This window comes from Sinocyclocheilus anshuiensis, unplaced genomic scaffold (genome assembly GCF_001515605.1).
Source record: "Sinocyclocheilus anshuiensis isolate Anshui unplaced genomic scaffold, SAMN03320099.WGS_v1.1 scaffold391, whole genome shotgun sequence".
Classification (NCBI taxonomy): Eukaryota; Metazoa; Chordata; class Actinopteri; order Cypriniformes; family Cyprinidae; genus Sinocyclocheilus; species Sinocyclocheilus anshuiensis.
The window spans coordinates 1,721,215-1,737,522 of record NW_015548229.1 but is presented as its reverse complement, the minus strand read 5'-3'; the positions used below and the strand labels follow the sequence as shown (position 1 = coordinate 1,737,522).

Below are 16,308 nucleotides of genomic sequence, written 5' to 3'. Positions count from 1 at the left end.
AGTATATAATTTTTTAGGATATTTAATAGTTCGCACAAAAAAATGTCAATTAAAAAAATATAATTTATGCTGATAACTGTGCCACTTAAATACTGTATTGAGATTTGATTATAATAAAAATTATCACTGTGCAATGGTATTTCAGGATTAATGAATGCGACTTGTTTCATATTGCATCTTACATAAATCCTTAAACCTTGCATCCAGAGAGAGCTACAGACCTCCATTATCTTCCCTCACACAAACTGTATGGCAATCATTCCTGCCTTAAGTATTAGATCGCAATCAGGATGAATTACAGCGTCATTAATGTTCAAATGCAGTGGGCTGATGCTGCCAGACACCAAGAGTGATCCAGTTACCACAGCATCAGACAAACATGCATATACATCATTAGAGCTAAATTAAAAGCCCTTCGGGGTTTGCTGGCCTGTTTGCTTTAATGTTGCTTTTGAGGCCTGGCTAAAAGGAAGTAATTCCAGGGGAGGATTCCTGTCATCCATACAGGGCATTCTGACAACCACGGCCGCATTTCCTATTGATTCACAGCAGATAATTCATCCCTCACACCCACATTCAAGACCGGAGCTGAAAAATACATACATTTGCTCATAAAATATATAGACCTGCACTCAGACTCATGTACACACTATTGACACACACGCATGGTTTTTCACCTCAGGCAATCCACCCGCAAGAGGGACTGAACAAGTTCACTGAACAACAGAGGAAGGAAACAGTTAATCAATATGCATGAAGGCAGAGAAAGAGAGAAAAAGAAAGACTGTTTCACAGACAAGACTGTCTGTTTCACCAAACGAACGGCCGTACTTCCATTCAGTTCAGTCATTTATGCACTGACCCTTGATTTAAACCCGTCCACTTCAGCAAAGTGAAACTCTTACTTCTTTAAGAGAAATGGCACCGACACAGTAAGAACAATACCAAAAGAAACTCAGCAAGAAGATGGGTGCTCAAGTAGCAACATTTCTTGTAATTGCTTAGGGAAGTCTAAATCGACAACCATAAAACCCTAACATTTCCTCTAAAACTCTCAAAGCATCAAAGTACCGGACGCAAACACACTAACTCATTTTTACCAGAATGCACTGTAAATGGAAAAAGACAACGTGCAGACTATTTCTGACAAGCCAGGACTAAAAAACTGTGACATTTGCATAACCAAAAGCATTTGCAATTACAATTCACCAATTAGGACATCAGAAGCTTTGTGAGAAAGCAGGCCCTCATTATGAACCCAAGAATCATACCAAGTGGGTCAGACAAAACAACAAAGCTGGTTGGTTTAAACCTGAGCCAGAAGAAAAAAAAAAAAAAGCTGAAGCAATGATGACGAGAGAGGTTTACTGGTAAAGTCAAGACAGACTAGCGCACACCAAACCAAGGATGTAATGTTTGGTTTTTACGCAAAATCATGAGTACTTGAATCAAAAACAAACAAATAATAATAATACAAATAAAATCCTTAGACAAGTTATTAAAAATAGGTTCTCACGATCCATTCGTGATTTTTTTTTTTTTGTAGGCTTCATCGTTATGTCAGTAGGTTACAAAAAGTGATTGAATAATTAACTCGTTCAAACACACTGATTCAATTCAGGTACAAAACATGTAACTGTCCTTACAAGTACATCATTGAATTATTCACTCACCTGAGTCATTCAACAATGCTGAACAACGCTCAGAAATTAAACAACTGCCTATCTTTAAGAATGAGTCACTGAATCATTAACTCAGTGATTCATTCAGTACAAAAAATAAGTGACTATTAGTGAGTCATTGAATCATTCATGCATCTGATTCATTCAGACATGCTCATTCAATCAGGAACTAAACAAGTAACCGTCCTTATGGCTGAGTCATTGAAGCATTCATTCATATGATTTGTTCAACAACACTGATTCATTCAGGTTGACTATACACGTGTTTTGGGACATACTTCCAGTGACTCATTGAATCATTCACTCATTAGATTCACTCAACAGCATTAATTTATTCAGTAACACCACAACATTGTGCATTGTGAGATGCTTAATGTTTCACTTGAAAATATTTTCTGTGGAGGAACAAAAATACACAAAGCAACTTCTAATACTGTGTCTAAAATATAAGTCACTCAATATTAAAGGGATAGTCCATTCAAAAATGAAATAAATTCTGTCATTGTTTATGCCCCCACCTCACCCTCTTGTCGTTCAAAACCTGTATGCATTTTGTTTCTTTTGCGAAATGCTGGGAATCAAACAGTTTCGGTTTGCATTGACTTGCATTAAGTACAATAAAAGTCAATGTTAACCAAACTGTTTGATTACCAACATTCCTCAAAATATCTTCTTTTATGTTCCACAGATTAAAGAAAATCATATAGATTTGGAACAATATGGGGAGTAAATAATGACAGAATTTTCTTTTTTGGGGGAACTATCCCTTTAACATCTTGAACTGTTGTATAAAAGCAATAACACATTCGCAATCGTCCTTGCATGATCTACAAACCGTTGTGACATAGTTATATCACACCACGTTACAGGAAAAACAAGCTGCGTTGCTGTCACTGCAAAATGTAATTAAGTTAAAGCGTCTTAGTTCTCTTTCAGTCAGTCACGTTCTACGTTAGGTCAGTAACTGACGAATTGGGATCCCAATTCATCAGTCACTGACATAATGTCTCCGTTCCCTCCTTCGGGGAACGAGGGTTACATACGTAACTGAGACGTTGCTTTAGTTAGTTACTCCCCAAAACCGCAGCTAGAATCCTTTGGGAAAGAGGCGGGATTAGCACAAGCATTTTCTGTTGTAGTCCTACCTGCGTGAGGTGCTGTCAGAAAGGGAAGCTTGATGGGTGAGAATGAGAGCAGGTGGAGAGGGTGAGCAGAAGAGACAGAAGGTCCCTGTGTCACGTCAGATTCCATCGCCATCATGGCTGCTGCTGCCAGAGCGATCCGTTTAGAACTTCCTACTCGCTTAATGGCCACGGGACAACCTGAAAAGATAAATAAAGTTTGATAAAAGAAGTGAATTACTGTGCTTTGTCGAATAATACCTTGAAAATAACAGTATTTTTGGTTGGCAATTTTCTAACAAAGTATGTGCTCCGAAATATTTATTGTGATGGCTGTACTTGAACAAGGATGGGGAAATGGTCCCAGTAAATTCAGTAATGTGAGTCTGTGTCGATTTTTATTCCATCAAGCTGTCTATTTAAAGTCACCATTAAATCTAAATTGATTTTTTAATAGAATATTGCAGTTTATGATTTATCTGTGCACACAATTTTTTTATTTTTATTCATGTGTCCTCATAAACCTTAATGAAATGATACTACAGCACAATCACGTGAAAGTGCAGCAATTACCAGTCAGTTCCCAATGGACAAAATCAATTGTCCATTGCGTACATCTTTTCTCGTTCAAGAGGCAGTTTTACAGTATGCATCATAATAGGGAAGATGATGGTTGTAGTGACCAGTGGTTGTAGTGCAGGGTATACGCAGCTGTATGGCATATACCCACTTCTTTATCAGTCGGCATTGCGTATACCTACGTCTAAATCCCCTCTGATGCGCTTCATCCTGTAGTGTCCTGCATTAGCCAAATCAAGACAGTCCAGCACATGAGTAGCTAATCTAATCGCATGTGAACAAATGCAAATATTCCTTAAAAACACTCAGGACCGAGGCGTAAACACGTTCATGCAGGCTATGTTTAATTCATACTGGAAGCCGGAGGGCGCATGTAACTGTCGTAGGCTAGTAAGAGCTGTGCCTTTAAACCTCACTCCCCTGATCTGGACCGAGAGGGCTATCCAGTGCCGCCACCAGGCATCGCGGAAGAGTTTACCCAGCTGGTGGAGGGCCGAGCGGCAGTGTGTCTGGGAACCGGAACAAGATTTTTTATTTTATTTTTTTTCCCTCTCTCCCCTCTCTCGTGAGGCCGGTGGAGTAAATGCTAACGCGTGACACCTGCGCCACTCACCGTTCTCGAGTCCCACGGAGGAGCTCCTGAAGGATAAAAGGAGGAGTGACGACAGTGTTGGACGAGAGAGGACCAGGCCTGGATTTTATTTTGTGTTTTGTGTGCGGCAGTCGTCCGCGAGGGGCTGCCGCTTTACTTTCATTTTGTGTTTGTTTATTTTATTAAAGTCTTTAAATGTTCACCGGTTCCCGCCTCCTTCTTCCCGAACTACGAACTTTGTTACAGCCGCTTAAAAAAATCGGGGGCATAAATTAAGAGTATACCCACTTCTCAAGGCACCACTACACCACTGATCATAACTTCAGTTTAACGCTGAATTTAAATGCACAATGTTTTAGAGATGTTAATGTTATGTATTATTGAAGTGACTTTAATCATTTTTAATCACCTTAATCATTTTTAATCACTTTAATCACCATCTATAATCTGCCTAAAACATAACATGTTACTATAAGAAAGTAAATAGGGTTCACGCTCTACAGTGTTCCATATGTAGAATAAAAAAAAGAAAATAAAGAGTCATATAAATAGAGATTGTTATAATTCTATGATATATATCAGTGGCGACTGTATGTGTATTCTTCCCACCAGATGTTGTGTGCAGGTCTGTCTTTGTTCTAGGGTTTAATTGGCTGCCAAATATTTTCATGGGCTTTTGCCTTTGTGTTTCATCAAAGTGTTGACATCCTTATCAAATCTGAACACACAATCCCTCACACACACTAATATCTATTATATGTGAGTGCATGAACAACTCCATAACTGCACATTAGACACATTAGAAGAGATGTGGTTTGTAACTGAGTTACGTTATGAACACCAGGCAAGCAAAATCAACTTTATGCATTCATGCTTTTGACAGATCCTTTTTGTAGCAAATGCATAAATATAATGTGGATGAAGTTTTGAATGAAGAGTTGAATGTCTATAATAAAAAATAAATAAAACAGAATGTTTTATTTTTTTTCTACTTCAATATTTCACAGTAATTCAATTTGTTAATTGGAGTTTGCAATCATTTGTGAAACTTGCTAGTAATTATCTCATATATTTTGCAGTAGCCTAACCAAATATATTGTATAGTACATAATCAATGACTATAATGGTCAATTGTTTTGGACTGACAGTTGTTTCCATTTGCAAAGCATCATGGGATGAGTAGTTTAATCAAGTATACTTACTCAGGTATACTTATACTTACTCAAGTAATTTACTCAAGTATACTTAAAGTGTAGGATTTACTTTTAAACCATTTTTCACTCAGAAATTGTTAGTGAATTTCACAAATAATCACAAATAAATGGCAAGTAACATTGAATTAAGCATGACATTTTTGAAGTATTACAATGGTTGTCAAAACCATGATGATGATCCATTATTAGTAACCTGGGTGAGCTTACACACATGTGCTCGTCTCATCTCCACCGTTTTCAGCGCCTGCCTCCTCCCCTGAGTGAGGGAAATGCTATTTAACGAAACCTTGAAGAGATCTTTGGAGTGAGCAGGCGGGATGTTTCTTCCACGCTGAGCAGCTGAAACACTTTATCTAATGGTACTGAGTGGGCGGATCAGAGCCAACCAGAGCAGTTAGCATGCACATGTACCACACTAGAAATCAGGCCACCAGGGAATATATCATATGGAACGGCTCCAGCACATTGACTCTCCCATACTGCGAGAACACTTTAGAAGGCGGAAAATCAACACGGTGTTCAGAAAAAGCACTCATGATATATTAAAATAAAACATCTTTCTTTATTTTGGTGCTGGGTGCTGCCTCTTGACAGGTTTAACAAAGAGGGAGAAACACTATAAATACTGCGGTGACCAAAGGCTGCAAGACTGAGGCCATTTTGTTCCAGTCTCCAGGGGAGCAATTATTGCTGTGCTCCTTTAAGTGTCCTCAAAGTTAGGTTTTTCCAAATTCAATCTTTGATTCAAATTTCTCATATGCTTAATTGATTTGGTCTAAAGAGAGAAGAATTAATGACTTTTTTTTTTTTTTGAGTGAGTCATCGAATCATTGTATGATTTGTTCATCATCACTGATTAGTTCAGGTTGACTATTCACATACTTATAGTCTTCCCTAAATGCATGAATGTACTCTTTTTGCGAAGAAAAAGTACATGCTTTTGAGTGTGTAGCAGTAGAGTAGGCACGTTTTGGGACATACTGTACTACCACACCATAAATTGTGCCTTAATGGACCACAAACCAGTCACTCATTGAATCATTTACTTACCTGATTTATTCAACAACACTAATTCATTCAGTAACACCACTACTGTGCGTTGTTAGATGCTTAATGGTTCGTTTGGAAATATTTTCTATGGAGGAGCAAAAATTTACAAAGTAACTTGCATTGTAAGTCACTCAATATTAAAGGGGTGATCCATTCAAAAATAAAAAAAAATATTTTGTCATTGCTTACTGTATGCATTTATTTTTTCCACAAGGAAAAAACAAAGACATTTTTAAGAATGCTGGTAACCAAACAGTTTTAATTTCGACTAACTTGCATTAAATACAATGGAAGTCAATGGGAGCCAAAACTGTTTGCTTACCAACATTCTTCAAAAATTGTCTTTTATGTTTCACTGATCATCATAATTATACAGATTTGGAACAGCCTGGAGAGTAAATAATGACAGAGTTTAGATTTTTGGGTGAACTATCCCTTTAACATCTTGCACTGTTGTATAAAAGCAATAACATATACGCAATCATACCATTGTGACAGTTATATCACATCACGATACTGGAAAAATTTCACAGTTTTGAAAACAGCCAAGCTGCTGTCACTGCAAAACGTAATTGCATTAAAGGGTTGTTACTTTTAGTTAGTTACTCCCCAAAACCGCAGCTAGGATAAAATCCTTTGGGACAGCGGCAGCGTTTGATAGGCGACCACTGGGGATTCTTTTCATGAGCACAAGGACACTAATGAAAGCGTTTTCTTTTGTACTCCTACCTGCGTGAGGTGCCGTCAGAAAGGGAATCTTGATGGGTGAGAGCGAGAGCAGGTGGAGAGGGTGAGCAGAAGAGACAGATGGTCCCTGTGTCACGTCAGAATCCATCACCATCATGGCTGCTGCTGCCAGAGCGATCCGTTTAGAACTTCCTACTCGCTTAATGGCCACGGGACAACCTGAAAAGAGAAATAAAGATTGGTAAAAGAAGTGCATTACTGTGCTTTGCAGAATAATACCTAACAGTATTTTCTGTTGAGAATTTTTTAACGAAATGCGCTCAGAAATATTTATTTTGATGGCTGCACTTGAACTAGGATGGGAAAATGGTCTTAGTAAATTCAGTACTGTGAGTCTGTGTGGATTTTTTATTCTATCATGCTGTCTATTTAAAGTTACAATTAAATGAAAAATTAACATTTTTTAATGGAATATTGCATTGTTTATGATTTATCTGTGCACATAACTATTGTTTTTAATTCATGTGCCCTCATAAACTTTAATCAAATTATACCACAGCATAATCATATGAGAGCACAGCAATTAACAAATAACGATCCATTCAGTTCCCAATAGACAAAATCAAATCCCGCCATACGTTTTTTTTCTCATTAAAAAAACAGCTTCACTTGGATATACATCATAATAGGGAAGAAAAGATGATCACAACCTCTAACGCTGACATTAAATGCATAATGTTTTAGAGGTGTTAATGTTAGGTATATTGAAGTGACTTTAATCATTTTTAATCATTATAATCTATAATCTGCCTAAAAAACATAACATGTTACTGTAAGAAATTAAATAGGGTCAATTTTGGCTTCAAACTCTAGAGTGTTCCATATGTAGAATAATAAAAAAAAGACAATAAAAAGTCCTATAAATAGAGATAATTCCATGATGTGCATCAGTGGTGATTTGAACATAAAGTATGTGTATTCTTCCCACTGGATACTGTGTGCAGGCCTGTCTTTGTTCTGGGGTTTAATTGGCTGCCAAACATTTTCATGGGCTTTTGCCTTTGTGTTACATCGAAGTGTTGAAAGCCTTATCAAATCTGAGCATTACAATCCCTCACCCACTAATATCTACTATATGTGAGTGCACGAACAAGACAAACTCTATAACTGCACATTAGACACATTCGAAAAGATGTGGTTTGTAACTGAGTAATGTTATGAACACCCTGCAAGCAAAAATGCATTTATGCTTTTGACAGATATAGTTTGCAGCAAATGCATGAATGTAATGTGGATGAAGTTACATGGCATTCCAGTTATGTGTTTTATCAGTATGTGCACTTGCTGGGAATCAAACCCATGACCTTGGTGTTGCTTACAGCAAGCTCTACCAGCTCCTTATGTCCTGTACAGGGCAGAGGTAAAATGGTTTTAATAACTACACTATTAATAAAAATATTTCAAGTTAAATCAATGTGTTACTTGCAGTTTGTAATAATATATGAAATTGACTAGTAATTTCAGAGTGAAAATTGTTTCTACATCAATTTTGGTTTTCAGCATATGGATTTTTGATCTAAAGATCTAACATCAAAACTATGCATAATCCTATAAAGAGCTTTTGCATGGAAACAGAAACTATATTCAGTCATGACTGCCCACTCCCGTAAAACTTGTGAATAACGCAATTGTGTTTTGCCACACTGCAAATTGTGTATGTATTTGTATATGTTTGAATATTTAGCAATAAACAACATATATATTGTATTTTATATTATAATGACTAATGGTCAATCATTTTGGATTGACAGTTATTTCCATTAGCAAAGCTTCATGGGATAAGTAGTACATTTACTCATAAAATAATTTAAGCATATTTAAAGTATGCACAACATTTTGTATATTTAGATTTTATTTTTCATTGTACATAACTTTTTTTTCATGATTTTTCCTTTTGTTTCTGTGTGATTCATCTGTTTGCTTTGGTTCATGCTTTATGATGCTCAATAACAGGCTCAAAATGCCTAAGAAGGGGAAACATGGGAAAAAAAAAATTGGTGGTGATTTATTTTGAAACATTTTCACTCAGAAATTACTAGTCAATTTCACAAATACAATAATTACAAAGAAACAGCAAGTAACACACTGAATAGCTTGACTTTGTTTGCACTATTTTCAAATATTTTGGTTCAAATTAAGTTTTCATTGTGATCTATCTGGCCGCATTGGTTCATAGCTTGTTAGTGCAGATCTTTATGAAAAGCCTTAGAAGGAGAAAAATGGGCAAAATAAGGTAGCTCAAATATGGTAATAGTTGTGCTCTAAATGCTCCAAACATCACTGTGTTGTCAAAACCATGATGATGATGATCCATTATTAGTCACCTGGGTGAGCTAACACACATGTGCTCATCTCATCTCCACCGTTTTCAGCTTCTGTCTACCCTGAGCGAGGGAAATGCTATTTAACGAAACCTTGAAGAGATCTTTGGAGTGAGCAGGCGGGGTGTTTCTTCCATGCTGAGCAGCTGAAACACTTTATCTAATGGTACTGAGTGGGCGGATCAGAGCCAACCAGAGCAGTTAGCATGCACATGTACCGCACTGGAAATCAGGCCACTGGGGAATATATCATATGGAACGGCTCCAGCACATCGACTCTCCCATACTGCGAGAACGCTTTAGAAGGCAGAAAAACAACAGAGGGTTGGGGGGGAAGGAATACTCTGTCATCTGACAGCCCAAGCAAAGGGTATGGGGACTGCGGATTAAACTCTACTAACCTTTTAGCTTGATAGTAATGATAAATGTGGAACTAACCTCTTCATTTAAACACCTAGCCGCTGGAGATGAAGTGACAGGTGCACAGATCACATAAACAATGCATCGTTCATCAAGAGATGCCCTCTGCGGACATGACGTGAAATAGAAACCTTGAATTATACATCCACCGGGAGCTTCTCTTGAAAGCCAGCCCAGCACGCCATGTGACTTCAACAGAGCTAAATCCTCAAAAGTAACACGGTGTTCAGAAAAAGCACTCATGATATATTAAAATAAAACATCTTTCTTTATTTTGGTGCTGGGTGCTGCCTCTTGACAGGTTTAACAAAGAGGGAGAAACACTATAAATACTGCGGTGACCAAAGGCTGCAAGACTGAGGCCATTTTGTTCCAGTCTCCAGGGGAGCAATTATTGCTGTGCTCCTTTAAGTGTCCTCAAAGTTAGGTTTTTCCAAATTCAATCTTTGATTCAAATTTCTCATATGCTTAATTGATTTGGTCTAAAGAGAGAAGAATTAATGACTTTTTTTTTTTTTTAAGACTAAATATAAAATAGCTACCAAAATAAATGTTGGTAACTGCAGTTTGACTAAAAGTAATGACTAAAAGACTAAAATGTGACTAAGACTATTAAGCATTTTCGTCTCAAGATAAAGACTAAGACAAAAATGCCTGTCAAAATTAACACTGGTTTGAACCATAGCCAATGATTGTTTTGACATCTCCCTATGATAATATACAGTATATCTATAGTGATCCTTCAAGCTACAGTATGAGTTGTCCCAGAAATGTTAACTTTTTTTTTTCTTTTTGCTATATGAATGCCGCATTAAATTTAAAATGGAAACTTTTTGCCTTGTTTTCAAATTTTATTATATTATATATTAAAAATATGAGCCTTTAGATTCCATACACTTCAACAGAGGTAATATACTATAATATTGAAATAATATTTATATATATCATATAACGTATTAATTATAATATTTATAAAATATGATAATCTAAACAATAATGTGAGAAAAATGTGATTACATATTTATAGCCAGTTTTACACTTTACATTACAACTTTCCTTCAGTCACTGCAACAACAATTTGGCTACTAAAGTTTTAATAAATGTATAAAGTTAAGGTACTTGTTTAGATAAAGACAGCAGTGTCAGTAAAGGGCATGCAAAAAGACAATAAAAAGATGAGTGTGAAAAATATTAGGATGGATGGATGGATGGATAAAAACACACATAATTACTAAAACTTAGACTGAAATTTAAATAAAACTGAAATATAAAAATATAAGCTAATTCAGAATATTACTAAATACTAAAATAATATATTAATAATCAAAATAACACTGTGATGACACTGTAGCATAAAAAATACAGAATTCTACTATTATGGATGTACTGTATATACTAAATTGAAAAATTAAACTAGTGAGAGTGTAAAAAGTGTTTTAAGAAAAACCCACAAACTATTAAAATGTTATTTTCTAAAAGTCCACAGGGCTAAAATTGCTAATAGGTGCAGAAACACCCTTATGTGTGTGTGTGTGCGTGTGCGAGTGTGAGTGTTCATGTCTGAGTGTGATATGTTTCTATCAATCTCTCAAATCTCTCTCAGGGGGTCTTGTTTCAGAGAAATTGTGCAGAAAGATTCAGGCCAAGACAAGGGTAGATGTAGCGGGAGCCTTCAGCGCTCTAGAGCTGTCCGTCCTGCTGCGGAGCTGAAATGGCGAGTGATTGCACTTATGAAACTTTCAGCCACTTATGTGTGCTTCAGACTACACTGCCATCATCTTGATTCACAAAGAGGCTCAGTGTTGGAGTCTCTGTCTCTCTCTCTCACTATGCTGTCCTCCCACTGTTTCCTCGTTTACCTGGTTAACAAACCACCTACTTAATACCCTCTCCCTGAAAACATCTTATTTTGCTGAATTATGCTACCTGTCTCCCCGGACTCCTCCTGCAACACAAAGGCCAGATAATAACGCTGAGCACCTCTTTTCAGTGTAAAAGTGGATTGACGGTAACTGCCTGAAGAAGAGGCTTTCAACAGTCATTTATAAAGTTAGTTGAGTAAGAGGTTTGGTGGAAGCACAACAATTTTAGTAAACATGGTTTTGAAGTCAACATGAAATCAAAATGCACACTATTTACTTTCTTAAAGGAATAGTTCACCCAAACATGAAAATCTGTCATTTACTCACTCTTAGCTCTGAAATGGTATGGATGCGAAATCACCATAAAATCACCATATTTCTGCTTCTTTCATTGATCTGAATTTATGCAACTCAGTTTTTGAGTGAACATGGCCAAGTTTATCCACTTTTTTTTCACTCCAAAACTGACATGCATAAGCTCAGATCCTAAGGTCCTAAGGTACTTTTAGTTTCAAAAAGTAATACAAAACCTGTGCTAATTTAAAGAAACCAAGTTGACAAAAAGATTGAATTCAAGATTTGAGATTTGATATTTACAAGCACTTTTTGACCAGGAACACCAAATTAGGTACAGGATTTTCAGACAACACAAGGGCTAATGTGAATCAGAAACAACACATGACAAATACATCAGCATAAGTATTGGTTTATCAGCGCATGACAAAAGGCAGGAGAAAGTCTGCTTTTCAGATTTTTCCAACCCAGTCTCTATAGCTCATGTAGACTGTATCTAAAGCACAAATGCAGTGATTTTTGGCACTGCGGCTGCATTTGGGATCTTTAAAATTAAAATCCAGGCAGGCTTAGAGGTCTTGGCTGAGGTAAAATGCATTGCTGGGATACGAACAGGTGCCAATATGTATTGATTTGAAATTGTGTTGGTTGGCTGATTTGTCTTAATGGAGGGCAAAAGTATTGCTGCATGCTCTGCATACATATTTCCAACCAGTGAAAGCTATTGCATGGATTTTGTGCATAATATGCATGCAAATAGTGACTTATGGCATATAAATATCAGGCCAAATTAAACTGTGTTTTGAAATGTAGTGACCAGAGACCAGGTTGGATTCTCAATCCAGGCTCACTGGAAATGCTGTATGTGTTTCCATCTACATTTCTGCAAAAGTGCAAAAAATACCTACTGTATACATACAGTACATTTCACTGCTGGATCCAGGTAAAATAAACTCTAGAGGTAGTAAAGGGGCAGATTATTGATGAATAAAGGTTCATGCACAATGCTATGATATGACCTTGAAACACTTTTACCATAGCACATGATTTTTGCTCCATATTGTATGTTTGGCTTCTCTGACATATTTCTTCTACACAACTGAATAAAACATTGTCACGTTTAACTGCTTCAGAGAAAATTTAACACGCTATTTAGAGCCAAACCCACATCTGCAAAGTAGAACAAGTCATATAGTTTATGGCGTCTCATGTTGTGATCTGAAAAGTGCAGCAGAATTTTCTAAAGGTATTTCAGGTTTTGCAGAAATGCAGACAGTCACGTGTTTCCAATGAGCCTGGGTTGCGGATTCTTTTGAGGGAAAGACTAAATTAACTCAATCAATTCAAATGCATCTCATATAAAAGCCATCTAATAACATCTCTCACATTAGGGTCACAAATGTGCACTCAAAACTCAACCATTTACCATTAAATTATTTCATATATATCAACAATTGTCCCATTTGTGTCTAATTTTACTTCCAAGTAATTTTAAGGGAAACATCTGTTGAGATACTTAAATTAAACATCATAAAGACCTCCATTATGTCTCTTGAATAATAAAATGGCAAACTAACAATACAATTCCTGTGGGTTTGGTTGATGTGCAATATGGTTTGCCAATGTGTGTTGCTTAAGACACCGCTCAACAGATTGTGCCCTTGAAAATGGCAAAAACATTTTCTTAGACATTCTTTCATTCGCAGTCATTCTTTCATTCACATCCTGGAATACACCAATAAAGTTGTGGAGTTCCACAGTGTGTAATTAGTATTCACACATAGTCTGCAGTGAAAGTGTGTCAGACAAATCAATGTTTCTTATTTCAGAAGTATTCTGTTTGAACTAGCTGGAGTCATATGCGAAGGAGAGTGTGACTGTTGCACTGTGGTGGATTCTTCTGGCACAACTAAAGTAAACGGAGTTTCTTTTTATTTTGTACACATTTTGATGTGCTAGCATGGATGGCGTGTTATTGATTTCATCCTTTATCTCTAATGAGATCGAAGTATTTCTCAAATTTTAAGTCTTGATTGTAAATCTCACTGTGGCACAAAATAAAAGCATGAAACGTTCCACGTGAAGGTGTTTAAAGCCTCATTAAATTTCCCATGAGAGTTTCGTCGTGATCCATTCAAGGTGGTCCAAAACGCTTCAGTGCACACTTCTAAATCGCCTACTCAACTTTTAAACTCTATTTTCCAGAAGCTGCGTATTTCTTGACAAGGCAACCAGAGTGACTTTTCACGTTCCATTAGGTCCTGTCAATAAGACCAGGCTAAAATTCATGAAGATGAAAAATGAGATTTCAGAGCAGGTCTGCGAAGCAGAAGAATGGTGGGTTAAAGTAAAAATGACTTTTTGGCCTAGAAACCACACTGTAGATCCTGGAAATGCACACAGCAGAATGAGTCCTTCTCAGGAAAGCCCTCAGGAAGCATTTGCAATGCTTCCACCCATTAGATGATAAATGAATGACCATGAGCGAGCTAAAATAAAGCCTGAACTAGTTCGGTTGCCTAAAGCACTGTTATTTGGAGGCATTTTTTCCATCTCCAATTTTAAATTCATGAATTGCTACAAAACACACATCACGTTTAGACTGATTGCTAAGTTTCATTTAAAAATAAATAAAATAAAATGCTGGAACCAAATAATTTTCATGTAAATTTCAGTGTTTCCTGCACCATTATTCTGCAGTGTTTGGCACATTTACTGAAGATTCTTGAAGATTCTTTAATAAATAGAAGGTTGACAACACATTTGAATTAAAAAATATTTAAAATAAAAATGTAAATACTTGAAATAGAATTTTTTTTTTCCCGAGTTTTTTACTGTCCCTTTCGATCATTTCAGTGCATCCTTTTAATGCATCCAATTAATTCATGCCGAATTTAAAATAAAAATTTATATTTAGTGTATATATATGCACAAGCTCATCATAAAAATAAAAATATTTTTTCTCATATATTAAATTCCATTTTTTCCATCTTTCCATCATCACAGAGACTAAAATATCCCTCAGAGACAACACACTGTTATAATCACCCCAAACATATAACTGTACTTACTGATTTTCATACTGATGTCAATCAAAAAGGACGAACATGCAACAAATAAATCAGTATAAAATATTGGTTTATCGGTACACGACAGCCGGCAGGAGTAGTATTTTGGATCGATACGTAGCTTACCGTAGAACAGGGATGTATACCTTCAGAAGGTGGACCCTCAGGCACTGAGGGTTGAAACTGCACCTTCTATTTTGTACTGAACATATTTCTTATTTCCTTTGGTTAGATGTAAACACTGCAGAACACAGATTATTAATGCTGGACCTGGAATGCATGGCTGGCGACAGATTCTGTGCTGAGTAGATGAAGAATGTCGGAAACTCAGGAGGTTATTTGCTTCAGATATTGATTTGCTCTGTGTTCATTATGCCACGATTGTATGTTCGAGTTTCCAGGCTTGCAGCTTCACCACTCATTTTCCAAACATGCTTTGTTCTAAATGCATTTTAATTTGGCCTTGCATTATTGAAAAAAAGAAGAATATTAATAAAAACGTATAATTAATATGGCATGCAAATCAAAAGCTACATCTGTAGAACAGCATATGACAAAAATTTGTTTCCCTCCAATGACATGTGTACGGAAGTCCTAAAAGGCCATGAATATTTTTTTTTTCCTTCTTGTTTCCTCGTGATCACGACCAGTGTTGAGAAGGTTACTTTGGAAATGTAATAGGTTACAGATTACAAGTCACCCTACTTAAAATGTAATAAGTAGTGTAACTTTTTAATTACTTTATTAAAGTAATGTAACTGATTACATTTGATTACTTTTTGATTACTTTTCTAAATTTCTAATGTTTTCAACTGTTAATCATTTTCAAACATGTAAACCAGGCAGGGTTAAACTTGCAATATGTGCTCAACACTGATAACTGTCAGACTTTCGAACTCCTTCATCACTTGAATTAAGATTATAATATTTTTATTTTAAAGGAGACATTGGATGCAAAATATCTTCATTTGCATATAAATGTATCTTAGCAGTGTGTGGACACAACCACCCTACAATGATAAAAATGCACTCCTTTTTTTATCCCCCAAAAACCTAAAGAGTCTCAATTATAAAGCCATTTTGATTTTGGAGTGAATACCAGCGCTCTCTTCCACCAAACCCCCAACTTTGTTGGTGTGTGTTTACGGTGTGTGTTCTCACTGCTGTGTGTGTGCACTTGGATGGGTTAAATGCAGAGCACAAATTCTGAGTATGGGACACCATACTTAGCCATATGTCAATTCAATTCACTTTCACTAAATTTGTTTATGTCTGGCTGCGCAAATCATTTTACTCCAGGCAGCTTTCTGAATGAGGGACAATTCAAGGCAGGTTTTGTTAAAAAGTTAAAACTCAAG

The 16,308-nt window shown here is 36.4% G+C and overlaps 1 protein-coding gene across 1 annotated transcript in view; it reads right to left on the bottom strand.

Moving 5' to 3' along the window:
• tcerg1l (transcription elongation regulator 1 like) overlaps positions 1-16,308 on the bottom strand; it is a 90,491-nt gene that overhangs the window by 58,075 nt on the left and 16,108 nt on the right. The window contains exons 4-5 of the mRNA XM_016441672.1: positions 6,968-7,144; positions 2,828-3,004 (exon numbers count right to left, since the gene is read on the bottom strand). Of these exons, the coding sequence (XP_016297158.1) occupies positions 2,828-3,004; positions 6,968-7,144 (354 nt within the window). The remainder of the gene's footprint in view (positions 1-2,827; positions 3,005-6,967; positions 7,145-16,308) is intronic.